Source organism: Aedes aegypti, chromosome 2, assembly GCF_002204515.2.
Source record: "Aedes aegypti strain LVP_AGWG chromosome 2, AaegL5.0 Primary Assembly, whole genome shotgun sequence".
Lineage (NCBI taxonomy): Eukaryota > Metazoa > Arthropoda > Insecta > Diptera > Culicidae > Aedes > Aedes aegypti.
The window spans coordinates 305,910,840-305,928,522 of NC_035108.1; the positions used below are offsets into that span (position 1 = coordinate 305,910,840).

The window sequence follows — 17,683 nt, forward strand, 5'->3', positions numbered from 1 at the left end:
GAGATGACTTCTTAAAAACATTTCGTCAACATGCAATATGTTTCAGAAATACATTTGGAAAATATAAATGAATGAAAATTTTCTCAAATATAGGCATTTTTTAACATATTTTCATAAAATTTTCAATCCACCACAACAAAAAAAGCCCCACGTGGCCCCACGTGGCCCCACTTTTCTTTCTTCGCGACTATGAAACTTATGTTATTGACTAGTCGTATACAAAAAATTAGCTGCCGCCATCTGCCGCTTCATGAGTTATCCTGGATTTTGTAAAACACTATTTTTAGACTGTTTTTACCAAAAATATAATTAAATCTGAAAATTTTGCTAGTAAATGATGTAAATTTACTTTGTAATAGTTAAGCTTTAAATTCTTGATGACAAAATATTTTTTTACAATTTTTTGTATGAAAAAAATTGGTCAAAATCGATTTTTTTTTGACTGTTTTTACTAAATTGTCATATATCGTAAGTGTCTTCCGAAGAAATGTCAAAAATGCCTCAATGAACAACTTTGCAGAAAAAAGTTTTTTGCTAGGACGCTCCTATCAAAAGATAAAACTGATCTAGATCAGTTTTCACTCATCTAGATCAAATCTGGATATGTCAAAACATAGTACAAGTTGTTCCAAAACACTTTGTCGAAGACACCAAACCTCTAGGGTGCATATCCAGAGTACTAGAGGTTTTGGCCGTCGAAAACAGCGATCTGCCCCAGTGTGCATCGTATCCTCCAGATCTCGTGAAAAACGTATCCCAACTGTTAAGCACGGCTCTCCGCATAACACCTTCTAGCGCGATGTTGAACAACAGGCACGAAAGTCCATTACCTTGTCGTAGTCCCCGGCGTGTTTCAAACGAACTGGAATATTTGCCTGAAATCTCAATACAATTTTGCTCACCTTCCATCGTTGCTCTTATCAGTCTTGTGAGCTTCCGGGAAAGCTGATTTCGTCCATGATTTTCCATAGCTCTGCGCGGTCAAAACTATCGTATGCCACCTTGAATCGATGAAAAGTTGATGCGTTGGGACCTGGTATTCACGTCATTTTTGGATCGGCCGTCCACGAAGCCGGCTTGATAACTTCCAACGAACTCGTTTACTAAAGGTGACAGATGACGGAAGATATTCTGAGATAACACTTCATAGGCCGCGTTTAGGATCACACAATCTAACTTGTCGACTTTCTTGTAGATGGGGCATACTACCCCTTCCTTCCCCTCCTCCGGTAGCTGCGCTATTTCACAGATTGTGCCTATCACCCAGTGCAGGCAAAATGCTCCGATACCATCCTTATCCAGGTTTATTAGTCTTGTGCTGGAGAATGGCATCCTTAACCCGTTAACGCCAAAGGTATCTCACAATTGGAATTCAGCTCCGTTTTTGTTGTTCATAGTCGTATTCCCATATATTAAACCTTATTTCAACCCAAAATTTCAAGTCTATGGTGGGGATCCAAAAAAATTCTTGAAAGTGTTTCGTCCATATCTAGTTGTTCTATAAGTTTATTTTCGAGATTAATCAAAAATATTTTCATGCTCTTCGACCCATTATAATGCACAGTGGGACGGATTGAGGTTTTAGGAGGAAAGATGGAACTCACGCCTTCAATTGTGATTTTACGTAAAAATTATGTTCTACAAAGTTGTTTCTAATATAAAAACAATTTTTTTGGTCGGAACGAAAATTAGGGTGGCCCTATGTTAAAAAAGATAACCATCAAAACTTTTTTAATTTACGGAATATTGATATAGATTGTTCTATAAAGTTGAAGATCGAAAAATTTTAAGGTGATTTGATAAAAAAAAGTTTTTTTCTTGCTTAGAAATTGACCGTTTTAGAGCATTTTTCGCTATTGATGTAGGGTGGCCCATAAAAAAAAAAATTTTGTTTTTAATTTTTATTATTTCAAGTTTCTTAGTAAAATTGTCTTCCCATTACTTTCAAGACTAATTGAAACGCAAACATAAAAGATATAGCTAATGGAAACAAATAGATACAAGAGTCTTTTCGTAATGAAAATTTAATTTACTTCCTTGGACATAAAGTATCATCGATACTAATACATACGATATACGAATGCTAAATGAAAAATATGGCAAAGAAAGCTCTCAGTTTATAACTGTGGAAGTGCTCCTAACAACAATAACCTGAGAGGTATAATCTGTTTCAGTAGGGACGCGATGCCAAAAAAAAAGAATATTGATACAACTTTTTTCTGATGAAAAGTTAAAGGCTTTTTAATAACCAAAAAAACATGTTTATATGTTTGTATAGTTGGGAAAACAAAATGAATTGTGTTGACATGACGATAGTGTTTGTCAGCTTAAAAATGTGAATAATCGTATTATACTTCGGCGGATCTGTTTGCTAATGATATGACTGGTTCACATATTAATAACCATTACTAACAGATTTTTGGAGGAACTCCCAGATTAACTATAATGTTCAATGTTCAGGCATGGCTATCTCTAAATTATAGCCTTAATTAATCAAAACTTCTAAACATGATCAAATAATGCATATAGTTATTCTTCTTAATCTAGCCTTGAAAGTCAGCGTCATAATCAGAAATCGTACTCTAGTAATATACCGTTGCAGATACGATATATCTCCTACGGTGGACAAATTACTAGTAATTGAGCATTCGTTACTTCCAATCAGAATGTTTCCCAAAGAGCCCGGCAAATCCCAGAACAGAAGTATTCGGAAGTTTGGGATGAGCCATGTCAGGAAATTCAACCGTGAGGTAAATTTAGAATATATTTTCAAAAAACTTTTCTCCTTATTTATATTGCTGAGCTCCTTTGACTCTTTTCGGAAGTACGTATATAAGAATATGAAATAAGTTAGTTTTTTATTCCGATTTAAAGCCGAAAGATAATAATTGTCATGCAAAATAAAATCTGTTTTTGCCCCAACTACATTTACATGTACAAAAACGTTTATTTTTCATGAAAAATGTTTATAACTATTCATCGACAAAATTGTATAGGCCTTAAAATATGCGTCTTAATCGTCTTAAGATGAAGGAATGACAACTTTGATGAAATATATAAAAATAAAAAAAAATAACCCAAAAACCTATTTTTAAAGGGCCACCATACATCAATAGCAAACAATGCTCTAAAACGGTCAATTTTTGAGCTAGGAAAAAACTTTTTTTATCAAATCAGCTTAAAATTCTTCGTTCTTCAACTTTGTAGAACAAGCTATGTCAATATTCCTTAAAATAAAAAAGTTTTAATGGTTATCTTTTTTTACATAGGGCCACCCTAATTTTCGTTCCGACCAAAAAAAATGTTTTTATATTAGAAACAACTTTGTAGAACATCATTTTTACGTAAAATCGCAATTGAAGGCGTGAGTTCCATCTTTCCTCCTAAAACCCCTATCCGTCCCACTGTGTAATGTAAACAAGTTGAAAAACTGCATGTGAGGGGTTATTCATAAATTACGTCCCGTACAGAAGAGGAAAGGGGGGTTACAAGAAAACGTGACTACCCATATAAAAATTGAAATCCATACAAAAATTGTGATATAGAGGAAAATTAAGGAGGATGAATATGGCAAAACTTTGCGTGACGTAATTTATGGACTTACCCTGATAAAGAAATTGCAACATAAAGAATCAAAATTTCAGAGGCGAAAGATGCATGCCAGAACTAAATCATTTAGTGACTTCAATTCAATTTTCTGCTCTACCACGTAAGTAAGATACAGACATACATACATTTCCATACATGGACATGTACAATTATGCACACTTACACCCTTTAAACCAAAAACAAAATAAAGTCTTACGTCAAATATATTGATTATAAAAAAACCTACAGAAGTTTCAGAATAGTCTTCAAAAAGATTCTATAAAACTTGCCAGCTGATAATGAAAACATAACTATCAATATATTTTTTGGGTCAAGTTATTAGTATACAATGTGGCTCGGATCTGACTGCTATCGAAATATATATTTGCCAATATCAGAATTTCGTTAGTGCTAATCAAAAGTTAGTCCTTCAGTCCATTGACAGTAAAATATTGGACTCCAACTATAGGCCTATTCACATGACGTCTCAAATCAGCTGATCGGGAAGAACTTTGACAGTTCTTCTATGAAAATGACAGACCCGTGTTAGCACCGGTCCTCCACCGATGTAAACAAATGCATAGACGGATCTGTCACATGAAAAGGCCTATTACATGCTTTACAGACGTGAATTTTCGAAGCCAACATTATTCGTCTATAACGTTGAAGTTACTGCATCACTGATGCACATGGTCTTATCCACCGATAGAACCGAATCCACGCGATCCAAGATTTTTGACACTAGAGCGGGCCAGAATGCCTGGGGAGCATTCGGAAGCGTGCCCGGTCGAATGTCACAATTCTTGGACCGAGTGAGTTCAGCAAGGGAGGCTCTATACTGCTACCTCAACGTGTCACTGGTTCTAAAAAGCGAACAACCATACAAAAATACGACCAAACAATGGTGAAGGCGTAATCAATTTTCTCGAACATTCATTTTAGGAATTTAGTAGAATTTTCTGATTAAATTGGCAACAACGCACTGCAGTAGCGCGTAGTAAATAACTGCTTGCAAACAATATCTTTCAAGCGCATTTATTACCTGTAATTTTGCGAATAATTATTTTTACTTTTCCACGTTGGGCTTAGGTTGGAGACTGTTCAATTTTACTCTCATTTGACAGCCGCCCTTCACCCTTGGAGTTCAGTTCACGGATGGATAAGTCAATTTGTCGGTTTTTTCGTTCTTCACTCCCTTCAAAAGATCATCTTTTTCATTCAACGGCTAAAAAACATGTGTTTTCTTCTTTTAGCCTTCAATAAATGGTGTCAAGGTTCATCTAAAAATGTAAGGAGCATTGCATACGAAATAAGCGATTGTTGTTCGACTCGATAGTAAGTATCCATTGTTTTGATCTAGGCAGACCAATTTCTTATTGGTTGTTTCCTTGATGTTCCGCACATAAAAGCAATTCCCAGCTAATAAGTTTTTTTTGCGAAAGTATCTCCTTTAGTTGATCATCGTTTTCGAAGATACCAAATTTTACATCACTGGACTTCAATATAAGCGAATAAAATATTTGCTGACAAGCGTCATCATGAGAATGAATTCTGAAATACAGTGAACCTCCATGAGTCGATGTTCCATGATTCGATATCAATTCGATATCGCACGAAGAAATCAGACTACCCAAAAATTAAGTTCTTTTTACTCAAATTTGGGTAAACTGCATTTAGTTTTTACCCACGGTTGGGTTGTTTTGCCTCTCTCGCATCAGCAATGTTGTCAAAAACAGAGAGAGACGCACCGACCCAGCGTCGAAGTTCAATGGAATAAGCCAAATTTGGGTTCTTTCGAGTTTACCTAACGTTAAGTTGTTTTAACCCATCACGGAGACTTCGAAAGCTAACGCTGGGTAGATTTTTTTTGCACTGGGTTGTTTGTTTTGCCACTGTCAAATGGAAACAACCTAATGATAGGTATATATCAGTTAACCCAAATTTGGGTTATCCCACGGAAGAGCCGAATTGCGTCAAAAGAAGTCAAAGTTGGGTCGATTTGCGGCTCCGTGTGGACCGATGCACGAGTTCACTAATATGATTTTTGAGCGGTGCCGAATTCTTTGGTTCCCATAGTCACATAAACAACACGGCACCGCTAAAACGTCAAATAGTGAACTCGTGCATAGGTCTATGGATCAATGCACGAGTTCACTAATTTGACGTTTAAGCGGTGCCGAATTCACTCGTTACCATGGCAACATGAATAACACGGCACCGCTCAAATGTCAAATAATGAACTCATGCATTGGTCCATACTAAGTTCAAAATTTCATGGTTACTATGATGGTCCCCTGAAAGAGCTTTCCAAAGCATTTCTTTCCATGACTCGATATTTCCATGAGTCGATGGTCCCTTCAGATATCGACTCATGGAGGTTTGCCTGTTAGAAGGATTTAGGCGCATAGCTTTATTTGGATTTAATCAGTGGACTGATATATAAGCGAATAAAATTTGTGCAGAGTAGTGCCATTTAGGTGATTTCCGAAGTAATAAGTTTCCAGGTGAATAGGTCTCATTTAGTTCTTCAACTTTGTCAAGGACACTAACTTTGTATCCAATGGATTGAGATATAAGCAAATAAAATGTTTGTCTACTAGCGCCACCTTTGGAGAGTTTTTCAAACTACTATGTTTCTGGGCGAATAGATCCAATTTAGTTGAACACTTTTGTCGAAGACACCAATTTCGAATCTCATCGCTGGACTGAGATATAAAAAAATACCCACTAGCGCCACCTTGTGAGTGTTTTCCGAACTAATAAGGTTCTAGGCGAATAGGGTTCATTTAGTTCTTCAACATTGTCCAATATTCAAACTTTGTATCTAATCACTTGACTGAGATATTAGCAAAATAAAATCTTTGCCCACTAGCGCCATCTAGTGAATGTTTTCCAAATTAATAAGTTTTCGGGTGAATAGATCTCATTCAGTTGAACACATTTGTCGAAGACACCAATGTTGTATATCATCACTGAACTGAGATATGAACAATCAAAATGTTCGACCACTAGCGCCATCTTTTGAGTGTTTTCCGAACTAATAAGGTTTTAGGCGAATAGGTCTCATTTAGTTGATCAACTTTATCGAAGACACCAATTTTGTATCTCATAACTGGACTAAGATATAAGCAAATAAAGTTTTGACTCACTAGCGCCATCCTGGGAGTGTTTTCCGAATTTATAAAGTTCTATGCAAATAGGTATTATTTAGTTGTTCAACTTTGTCGAAGACACCATTTTGGTATCTCATAACTGGACTAAAATATAAGCAAATAAAGTTTTGGCTCACTAGCGCCATCTTGGGAGTGTTTTCCGAATTTATAAGGTTCTATGCAAATAGGTATTATTTAGTTGTTCAACTTTTTCGAAGACACCAATTTTGTATCTCATCGCTGGACTGAGATATAAACGAAGCAAATATTTGTACGTCGGAAAGTTGTTTCATATGTTGCTTATTTATCTGCAACATTTGTTGGCGTCTGAGCGCCACCTGGTAAGTTAATTCTGAACTAAAATAGTTATCAAGTGGAAGTCAGCAGTCCTGTGATCAACTTTGCAGAAGACAGTTTTCTCGTAAACCTCTTTATTTTCAAGATGTTAGCACTACAAGTACTGTCCTATTTATAGGATGCTGGGCGTTCGGGGCTTCTGTCCTATTTTTAGGACGCTGGGCGGATATGGGTTAATATGCAGATGGATATGGGTTAATATGGAGAGTCTAAGATGTGAACAGATTAGTAAATCGATCATTACACAACAGCCTTGTAATGATAGTGTTCGCTTCGAATCCGGTCGGAACAAGAAGGTGTGGGGCGCAGCGAGCTAGGTGGATTGACCAGGTGCACCAGGACCTGGAGAGTGTGGGTTGAAGTCGATGATAGAGAGAGGCGGCCGTGAACCGAGTGGCGAAATATTGTTGGCAAGGTTTTATCAAGTTGTTTGTTGTAGATCTAAATAAATAAATAATAAGCTGTCCAGAATCGGAATCAAAATGTCCGAAATATAAAGCAAAAGCGAGAAAGCGTCCGGAATAGCGTCATGAAAAGCTCAAATATAACTGTTTATTTTGAATTATCCAAACATGTATATTCTATAAGCTTTTGTTGAGTTATATTCACAGGGGGCAATTGTCCGTAATATGAATCGAAATGGTACACCAAATTCAAAACTATTTAATGCACTATTATGCTAATAATTTCAGCTCTGTCGCCGAGATAAAAGTTGCCAACGGAGTATTTGCGCCCAAAGGCATGCAATTTGACCAGAAATTTCAACTGATTGCCGAACGGTTTTACGGACTAGAAACCCATTATGTGGACTTCAGGACCAAAATACAGAGTGTTATTCATACCATCAACGCATGGATCAGACGCCTAAGTCGAGGTAGAATATCGCAGATTGTAGCGCAACTTAATACCACCTCAATGCTCGTGATGACTAACACGCTCTACTTCAAAGCCCTATGGCAACAGCCTTTCATCATAGAAGGTACTAAGGCTAGGCCATTTTTCCTAGAGGGGCCAAGCAAACCCGCCATTTTAATACCCATGATGGTGAATGGTGGTTGCTTTCCTTACTATTACTGGCAAAACGTTAAAACCAAGGTTCTTGGATTTCCATACAAACAAAAAATCACGCTTTACGTCTTTTTACCAGATGATTCCACAAGAGAAAAAATCAGATTATTGCAAACCCACCTCAATACGGTGGCTCTGGACGACATTTTCAATAAAATGGAGATGAAACTTGTTGCTGTGCAATTTCCTAAGCTACACGTGCAAAACTCTTTGAACTTGAGGCAGACTCTTGAACAACTAGGAGTGACTACAATATTTGACCAAGAAGAAAGCAATTTAAACCGCATTTGGCACAACCGCAGCACCATAATGCCTTACGACTATATGGATGCTTTCGATTTCCTGGAGGACACCCGCGAGAATGCCATCATGGAGCTTCACCATCAGCATGGGAACTGCATCATAGTCGAGAAAGATGTCTCCAATCGGGTTCTGTGCGAGGCCAGTAGCCTCTGCCGCTTCAAAGGCGGAAGCTGTGTCTGTTGTGCAGCATTGACCTCAAGCAAAAGGCTTCGAAGGGCTTACGACGGGTATTATTTGCAGTCCCGTTTACATGTCAACGAAATTCTTCACAAGATCGACCTGGTAGTCAACGAGAAGGGAACGGAGAGTGGTGCAGTGGTGATGCCGTTTATGGACAGGAACTTTCCTCAGGTGAATTTCAAAGTGAATGGACCGTTCTTGATATTGGTACGGGACGAGAAGACTAAGCTTCCGCTGTATTATGGAGGAGTGTTTGATCCGAGACTATGAAAAGAGGAATTGTAGCTTTAGATGAAAAATTTTGTCGAATTATTTATACGTTAGTTCCATGACATATAATCTATATGCAAAATAAATTCACTGATGATGATTCGCTTATCGTCACCCTGAACGTAAGTGCCCTTAGTCCATGTCCGGTTTCTCTGTTCGATACGTTAGTTTGTCGTAATATCATTATAATTGATGCCAACTCTTCAAACTATGCACTATTTAATTATCACCAACAAGTCCAAACCAATGCTGATCGTAAAACGAGGTTAAATCTGAATATTTTTATCATTTTGTTCCAAAGATTTATAATTTACATTTTTAAAACAAGTACAGATCGGACTCGATTATCCGGAGCAGTGGTGCAACCAAGGGCGGGTTTTGGGGGTCAAAACCCCTCCCAGAGCCGGAAAATATATGACTTACCAAGTATATTTTTGAAATTCAACAATACATAACAATCATCTACTAAGCAGTTACACAGTTTTATTCGTATTAATTATATTATTCGAAGTTGTGTCAAAAGTTTGCTAAATCTTCAGATATATTGGAACCTTTTTATTGGTGCAGTACCTGAAATATCAAAATTCTTACAGTTGCCTTGCATTTCGCCAAGTTTTGCGACTTCTAGAGCACACGAATTCCCGAAGAAGCGATGCTTTGATATTTTAAGTTTATGAACAAAAAAACTTGCGAATGATTTAGAAATACAGTCGACTCTCCACAACTCGATGTTCTATAACTCGATGGATTTTTCGGTCCCTTAAAACTTCCATAGATCGTGCTCTCCATAAGTCGATATTTCTATAACTCGATATCTCCACTAGTCGATGTCACCTTAGAGGTAAATTTCCCTCCATAACTCGATATCTATATAAAAATAATTCTTATTTGAGGAAACCTAACATTGTACTTGCAAGTTGTAATGAAAGTTGAAAATCATGAAGATAATAAAAAAAAATGTCAGCAAAAATAAAGTTATTTATCGAACATTTCGAAAAAAGTTTTCAAATAATAGTTTGTCAAATACTATCAACAAAATAATATTTATTTTTCACAGAAGTGATCATAAATGTATTGGAAACACAAAAATTTTTTCCTTCGATTTTGTGATTTTTTGTGTCGGTATATTCTATAACTCGATAATTCTATAAGTCGATGGTCCCTTGAATATTGAGTTATGGAGAATATGTATAAAATTTTATTTTTATATGGTCATTGGTTGATTATTATGTTTTCACATTAACCCCTCTACCGGTATTTTGGAATGTCTTCTGATCCAGATGACCAATGATCATTATCGACACATATTTTAAAACTAGAAGAGTTTTTTGAGAGCTTGTGAAAATATGGTGCAAAAATACAAAAAAGTTATCACGATTTGAATATTTTTTTAGCGGTAAAAAATGAAGCTGCCGGTAGAGGGGTAAAGTACACCGTAAATCAATGGATTTTGGAATTGAAATAAATATATGTCGCACAAAATTTAATAAATCACGTAACATTTATAGAGCGTTGCATATCTCTAAGCGTTTAGCATTAACGAAAATTTATGGCTTTGATTACAAAAATGGCCCCAGTATGTAAAAATGCTTTCCACTAAAAGATTTAATACCGAAGTACAAGTACTATTACAACTAGGCTGTCAAAGATAAGGGACGAACTATATGAAACTTCATCAAATAGTGGTCGTAGAATAAATTGTTTGCACCTAAGTGTTCCAAAAATGCTAAAATCGCATCAATTACACAGCGTTACAAAAATGACATTTTTGCGTGTCTCAAAGATCAAATTTTGTGTCTCTAGTAGCTTTGGGATTGCTGAACCTGATGCCGTTCTCAGAAATGTTCCAGCACGTCGTAGCTATAGGTCGCCAAAGTTGTGTGAAACACAGGTTTATTTATTTATTTATTTATTTATTTCCATACCAATACATGTAGAGTAAGGTTATTACCTTTTTTAATTCTACATTCAGAAAAAAATATGTATGTGACGAATTCATTTCTTAACTTACAACTATTTCAAAAACAAGTTATTAGTTCTAGATACAATTTAAACTACTGGTTACTTGTGTTCAACCATGAGATGCACCCCCTGCGAAACTCGTTGATAGACCGCGAAATTTTTATTTGAGCCGGAATCTGGTTCCAATAAACAATGCCACGCACGAATAAAGTATTTCTGTAGTATGAAGTTCTAACGCGCGATATACGGAAATTCCTCTCACGAATACTACGAAAAGGTTGGAGTTTTTCGTGCAAATATAGAGGTTTTGCTGTGTTGATGATTTTGTACAATGTTATGAAACAACGGAATTTTACAAAATTAGAAAGAGAGCATCCAAGCAATTGCGGTTGAAGGTGTGAAACACTAGAGTACGACGACAAATTGAATATCCATCTAATACAGCAATTCACAGCAACGCGGAGTCTGCCGAGAGACCTAGAAGAGGCGTTAAGCAAAAACTCGCTCCCATATACCAAATGAGGCAGTAATAAGGTTTTGAATAATTTAAGTTTAGTTGCTGTTGGTAAAAAATTAGATGTCAGGTTTAGTTGATGATTTGGTTGAAATTGCATTACTAAATTTAGATTAAATCGATTTTTTCAACATACCAGTTCTTCGTTTCTCTTATATGGCTAAATGCAATACTTTTCTTAACCATCAAAAAATAACTTTTGAGTATCAGAAATATTATGAACATTGGTGATAAGTAGTGAAATACACATAAAGTTTGAATTCTGTGGAAAATTAGGCAAATAAATAGCTGTACAAGCTGACAAACTTGCATGCGTCGAATTTGGCATTTTCAACAGCCAATATATCAAAAACTAGACGTGCTATGATATTTTTGAAAACGCCAATGGATTCAGCAGCCCTTAGTTAAGTAAATAGTGGTTTTTTGATGCTTGAAACAAAAACGTGTTCCGCAGTGTTATCAATATTCGAATTTCAAGCATCAAATGTTCTCGATTGAGCTTGAGCTTGAGCTTGAGCTTGATTGGCCGCCCGTGGATGCTACTCCAGTATCGCCAGATCAGCTGCACTTACACAAGGAACCAACCGAATGACTGCTTGGGACTAACAGGCATCCTCAGTGTATAAGTGCTGGTGATCTTCTATTTTTAGGCAACAATGGCACCTGCCACGTCAGAATGCAGACCAATGAGGGGAAGGGGGAATTGATGATGCATTGGAACTGGCTCCCACGTAGACCGTATATTCCACTGCATCTACGCCAGTTTATGCGAGAGTGTATGGATTGGGGGAAAGGCATGGCAGAGAGGTTTGCTTTTGTGGTTAGCAGGCTGCCTATGTATCAGGCGTAAGAAAGGCGTGCGCGTGGAAGTAGGAAGCGTTAGGGAAACAATTTCTTGTCCGTCTCTGGTTCTAGCGTTTGCTATGAACGAATAGTTTGAGTGCGATATATTTAAAATGGAAGAAAGAAGCAAGTGAGAGATATACAACTACAAAGTACGAGGAAAGGGACGGGCCTGGGATTGAACCCATGACCTTCTGCATATGAAGCAGAAACGGTAGCCATCAGACCACCAACCCCGTCTTACAAGCATCAAATGTTCTCGATTCAAATAAAAATAGCTATGAAATCGTCCCCTTGATGCTACAACTAGATAACTCGAAATTTGAAATTTTTGACTTCAATATGCCAAAACATTATTCTTAATTGGACTGCAAAATATCCGCAGCTCATAAGCGTGTGATTCAAAATACACATGTTTAAGTTTAATTCTCAATCATTTTCTCTGCGATTAACCATCACCTTCACACTAAGATTTTATTACCGAAGTCGGTAAAATTTTACTGGGTTTTTGAACAGCAGAGTTAACTCAGTAATTCTGATGTGTACCGAAAACTCCGTAAATCCAAAAGCTCTCCCAGTTGTCAAAAAATAACGATTTAGTCAGTAATGATTGGTGTACATGTTTTACTGGGTTTCACGGTAAATATTTTGTTTACTTTTTTTTCTGAATTTTCAGTTTCAAGAGTAGGGCCCTCCCAGTTCCCATCCGGAAATTTCCCACTTAAACAATTTCCAAGATCATAAAAATGTAATCATGAAATAGAGGGGTTTGTTTAAAATTACAAATCTAGACAATCGAAAATTGGCAACAAACACTTCGTCTCCAAAAAACTACTTGTTTTCCTTGGCTGCTTGAATATGATGTTATCTTCTTGGAAACATTCTGAAAACAATGCAGCCCTAACCTCAATATGATTGGACCATAGTATAAGTTCCATAGTCTGAATTTGGCTTGGATAATCAAAATATGTAGAATCAGATACGATATTTTATAATAATCAGTTGCCAATATTCGATTACTTATCATTCAAAGAAGGCACAAGAAACATCCACGATAAATTTAATTAATTATGTAAAACTGGACCTCATCATCTTTGCAATTATGTCTGCTGCTATACAGTTGTTATTTGACAATCAACCGCATGGAGATTTGTTTTCTTTTTGTTTTACCGAAAACCTCAGCTACCAATTTATCGATACTGAAAGTCGGTACTAACATTTTACTGACTTTATTATTTTACTGTGCCTATTCGGTAAAGCTTTAAAATAGCTGAACTATCAGTAACGACCATTACCGACTTCAGTAAAATGAAAATTATGTTGCTGAACATCAGTGATTAAAAACGGGACAGCTGAAAATTCAGTTATTTTCGTAATTTACGGTTCAAGAACCGTAAAAAAATTTACCGAACAGCCAAACTGAGATTGAGTGTGTTGTAAAACTGTCATATTTTCAAAGTTACACATCCCAAAATTTTGATTTTCGAGTTATCTAGTTGTAGCATTAAGGGGACGAAATGAAGTTCGAAACTAATACTCTTTACTTTTGCGTTCGTATTGTTTTACTGATTAAATCATGTTATTTTGTTTAGTATGTTGTGGGTTCCGCACTATCAAAATTACTTGCATTATCAAAGATACCTACCCCGTTTTACATACCGTACTCACTGTGTCACACGATTTAACATCCTACTAATAAAGCAGAAATATCAATGTAAGCTAGATTTCTGTTGATCAGTTGAGCAAAACGAATGCAAAAGCAAATAGTATTAGAATTACCCTTCATTTCAGCACTATTTTCGTAGTAACCGAGCACTGGTGCTAAGCCTGCATGCAAACTTTGAGTATTAAAAATGTTGTGTAAGCTTCAGTGTGAACTGCCGAACTCATTTCTGAAATCGTACAGCATTACAAAAATAGTTTTTTGCTTGTAAAACCGTTTATTGTTGAATAACATGCTTATTTCAAGGGAGATTGCATACATTTAGGCGTATTATGCAGATTTACAAAGTTTAATTTTGCAATAAAATGATGATATATATGAGTTGTAAGAATTTTGACATCATTTTCAGATTTAGGAGACCCAAATTTAGTAGATAGGGAAATTTTACATTTTAAAATATGTATTATTATATAATGATCAATTTCGCCCCAATGTGTCATTTTCAATTTTTGAAACTAAAACTAATTTTATGAAATATTAAATTTTATTTCAAAAAAAATCGATCACATAACCTGGATTAATAAAGTACTGATTTTACCGAAATTTTTTTTTTTAAATTTTTGAATTCCAAAGGAAATCATGACAAAAAGTTGTGAAAAAGTGATCAATTTGCCCCCGGATTACGGTACTTGTTTTAAAAATATATTGTTTTTGACGTTGGTTAACGTCTTACGGCACAATTTCGAAAAACGAAAATCTCTCGCGTCACGAAAAGTGTTTAGATTTTGACTGTTAATAACATACTAACGCCCGGATAGATTTTCGAGATTTTTGCACCAATCGATTGGAAATTTTTCTACGAATCGACTCCAATAATGAAAACTTTTAATTTTCATGACTAAACTATTGATAAATGGGTAAATATCGAGGCATGTCTTATTCTCCATAGAAGAGCACATTTTTCTTGCTGTTATAAGGTTTTGACGTTTTGAAGTTTACATGTACCGTAATATCGAGTGAATTTGATATTTTTCACGGTTTTTCTTGTCTGTTTTAAATAATGTCGAAAATTTCAAACAACTGAATGCAGGAAAACAAGTACGACGGTCAGCCTATTTGGCTCATTTGCCAAAATTTTCTAACAAATGTGTTTTTAGTGCTAAAAATCATCCCTTAAATAAAAAATCGGGGAATCCCATGTCGGGGTGTCAATGCGATTATAGTTATTTTTTAAACGACTCTACATAATGATTATGAGCACTAGACTGATGCAAATTTTGAAGTTTTTGCTCCCCTATGCTTAAACGATGTCAATTATGATGAAAATGATCCTCCCAAAATTTGAAGTGATTCGGAAGAAATTTGGTTGTGCACAGGATGTTTGAAGTTTGTATGGAAATTACTATGCGAAAGGCAAACCTTTTGTGTTCAGTCCTCTAACTGCTCGTCATAATAATCTATGGAAAAGTGAACACACTCATCTTATGTGAAAACTTCCCAGCTACAACTTTGCCGAAGACCACATTTCGATGGGACGTAAGGATAATTTGTTATTATTGGTAACAAAGTCTAAATCATGCTGAGATGATCATTCAATTACTTTCACAGCAACACTGCTGTTTTGCTGTAGAACATAGTAGCCTGGATTACTTTGATCTATTCTTCCCGCCAGGAGCACCACTGTTGCCTGCCGAACAATTGGTGAAGCATGCTACATGCAAACCAACTTTATGATGATGAATAACAATTTATCCTGACGTCCAATCAAAAAGTGGTCTTCGGCAAAGTTGTAGCTGGGAGGATTTCACATTAGAAGAATTTGTTCACTTTTCCATGAAATATTATGACGATGAGATAGAGAGCTGAACACAAAAGATTGGCGTTTTCCATAGTAATCTCCATACAAACTTCAAATGTCGTGTGCACAGTCAAATTTCTTCCGAATCACTTTAAACTTTGGGAGGATGCTATTTAGCATAATTAAAATCGTTTAAGCATAGGGGAGCAAACATTTCAAAATTTGCATCACTCTAATGAGCACCCATGCTCCAGGCACGCTAAATTCTAATCAGCAACAGTTGATGTTTTGATTTGCTAAGAAATTGTCGATCAAATCGAAATACGCACACAGAGAAGACTGCAATAGTAGTTTACGAAACAAGTTGCAGAATGATGATTTTTACAGCACGAGTCGTAAAATTATCCTACGAGGCTTGCCGAGTAGGATAATTACGACGAGTGCTGTAAAAATCGAGTTCTGCAACGAGTTACGTACAACATTTTTGGCAATTTCGTAGAAGACCATTTGAGGGTATCAGAAATTATATTGGAATGCGAGCCTGCTGGATGTCCTTTGGCATTATGCCGACACGTTGGCATGGATCGTGCACAGGTTGGTATCCTTAAACAACCAGTTAGGCCACTCGCTTCCTGCAGTACCATGACGGCTGAGCTTTTTCCCGGATACCACGATGAAGCAGAAGAAGTTCTTCATGGTGTATCTTCTTCGAGTATCAAAAGGAGATCATGCCAATCATCGTGACTGGCAACTTTAACATCGATTTGAGTAAAGAGGAGAACATGGAGTTCGCGGACTTCATGGAGAAGTACCTCAACCTCAAACTGGCTTCGGAACCCACTAAATCAACCATTCTTAGTGGATCATGCGTGAACCTAACGTTCTACCGGAATATTTAATTGGGGAGCAAGAGTTACCGTTCATGCTTCTTCTTTCATCGACCAATTCTATCGGTGTTGAAGAACCGAACCAACAAAATAATAACACACAATGTCCATAATAGGTCAGAATTGACAAGCAACAAATAGTATGCAAATTGATTGGATTGTTATCAGTAGAAATCTTCCATAAGTTCGTGACGGTCTCAAGCCAGGAAAAAGAAGAAGCTAACGTTATCCAACGTCAACTTAGCGGTTGTATCTCGGAAACAACCTATTACTTTTTCAAAATCGAAAGCAAACATAATGAGATTTTCGTCCAAAAAACTATCAAAGTTACCCCGTTTTACGGTACGTAAATTTCATGAACGATGCTTAACCTTCACGTAACGACCCCCGACAAGGCATTTTCAAATAGCTGCCTTTTCATCAATTTTCATTCGATTTTTTTGAAACCACCAGTTGACATTAAAAAGGTACCGTAATTTCGGGTGAAATTGATCATTTTTCACGGTTTTTCTAGTCTGTTTTCTATAATGTTAACAATGCCAAAAAAATAAATGCAGGAAAACAAGTACGAAGGTAAGCCTCATCGACTTATGTATCTACATTTTCTAACAAATGTCATTTTAGTGTTAACAAATATCTCCAAAATACAAAATCAGGGGATCTCATTTCGGGGTGAAGTTGATCACTTGCCAATGCCATTATTGTTAGTTTTCTAAACAACTCTACATGATAAATTTGAGCTCCCTGAATCCGAATATGCTTGTCAAATTCTTAACAATGCAATATTTTTATAAATAACGAGTAGTTGAATTTCAAGAATTACGCGGAAAACGCCTAAATGTATGCAATTTCCTAAGGAATTCAATGATATCTAACAGAAATTTAATTATTTCAATCATATAAGCTAATTGGTACGAGTTTTGGTGATGAAATCTGGTTTGGGGATATATCTCAAGCATCCTCACAAACTTACAGGTTCATACCATGTTCGAATCCTTGCTTATAAATAGAAGTTTATAGGTGTTTGTCAATACTGCACCGTGCATGATTTTGAAATTTTACATTATTTTCATAGTAATAAACATTCTTTAACGTAAA

The 17,683-nt window shown here is 36.2% G+C and overlaps 1 protein-coding gene across 1 annotated transcript in view; it reads left to right on the forward strand.

The window, feature by feature from the left end:
* Nucleotides 1–8,994, forward strand: part of LOC5578955 (serine protease inhibitor 28Dc) — an 89,615-nt gene extending 80,621 nt beyond the window's left edge. Inside the window, exon 4 of the mRNA XM_011495462.2 lies at nt 7,790–8,994. Coding sequence (XP_011493764.2) covers nt 7,790–8,918 — 1,129 coding nt within the window. The 3' untranslated portion in view covers nt 8,919–8,994. The remainder of the gene's footprint in view (nt 1–7,789) is intronic.
* The last annotated feature ends 8,689 nt before the right edge of the window (nt 8,995–17,683 follow it).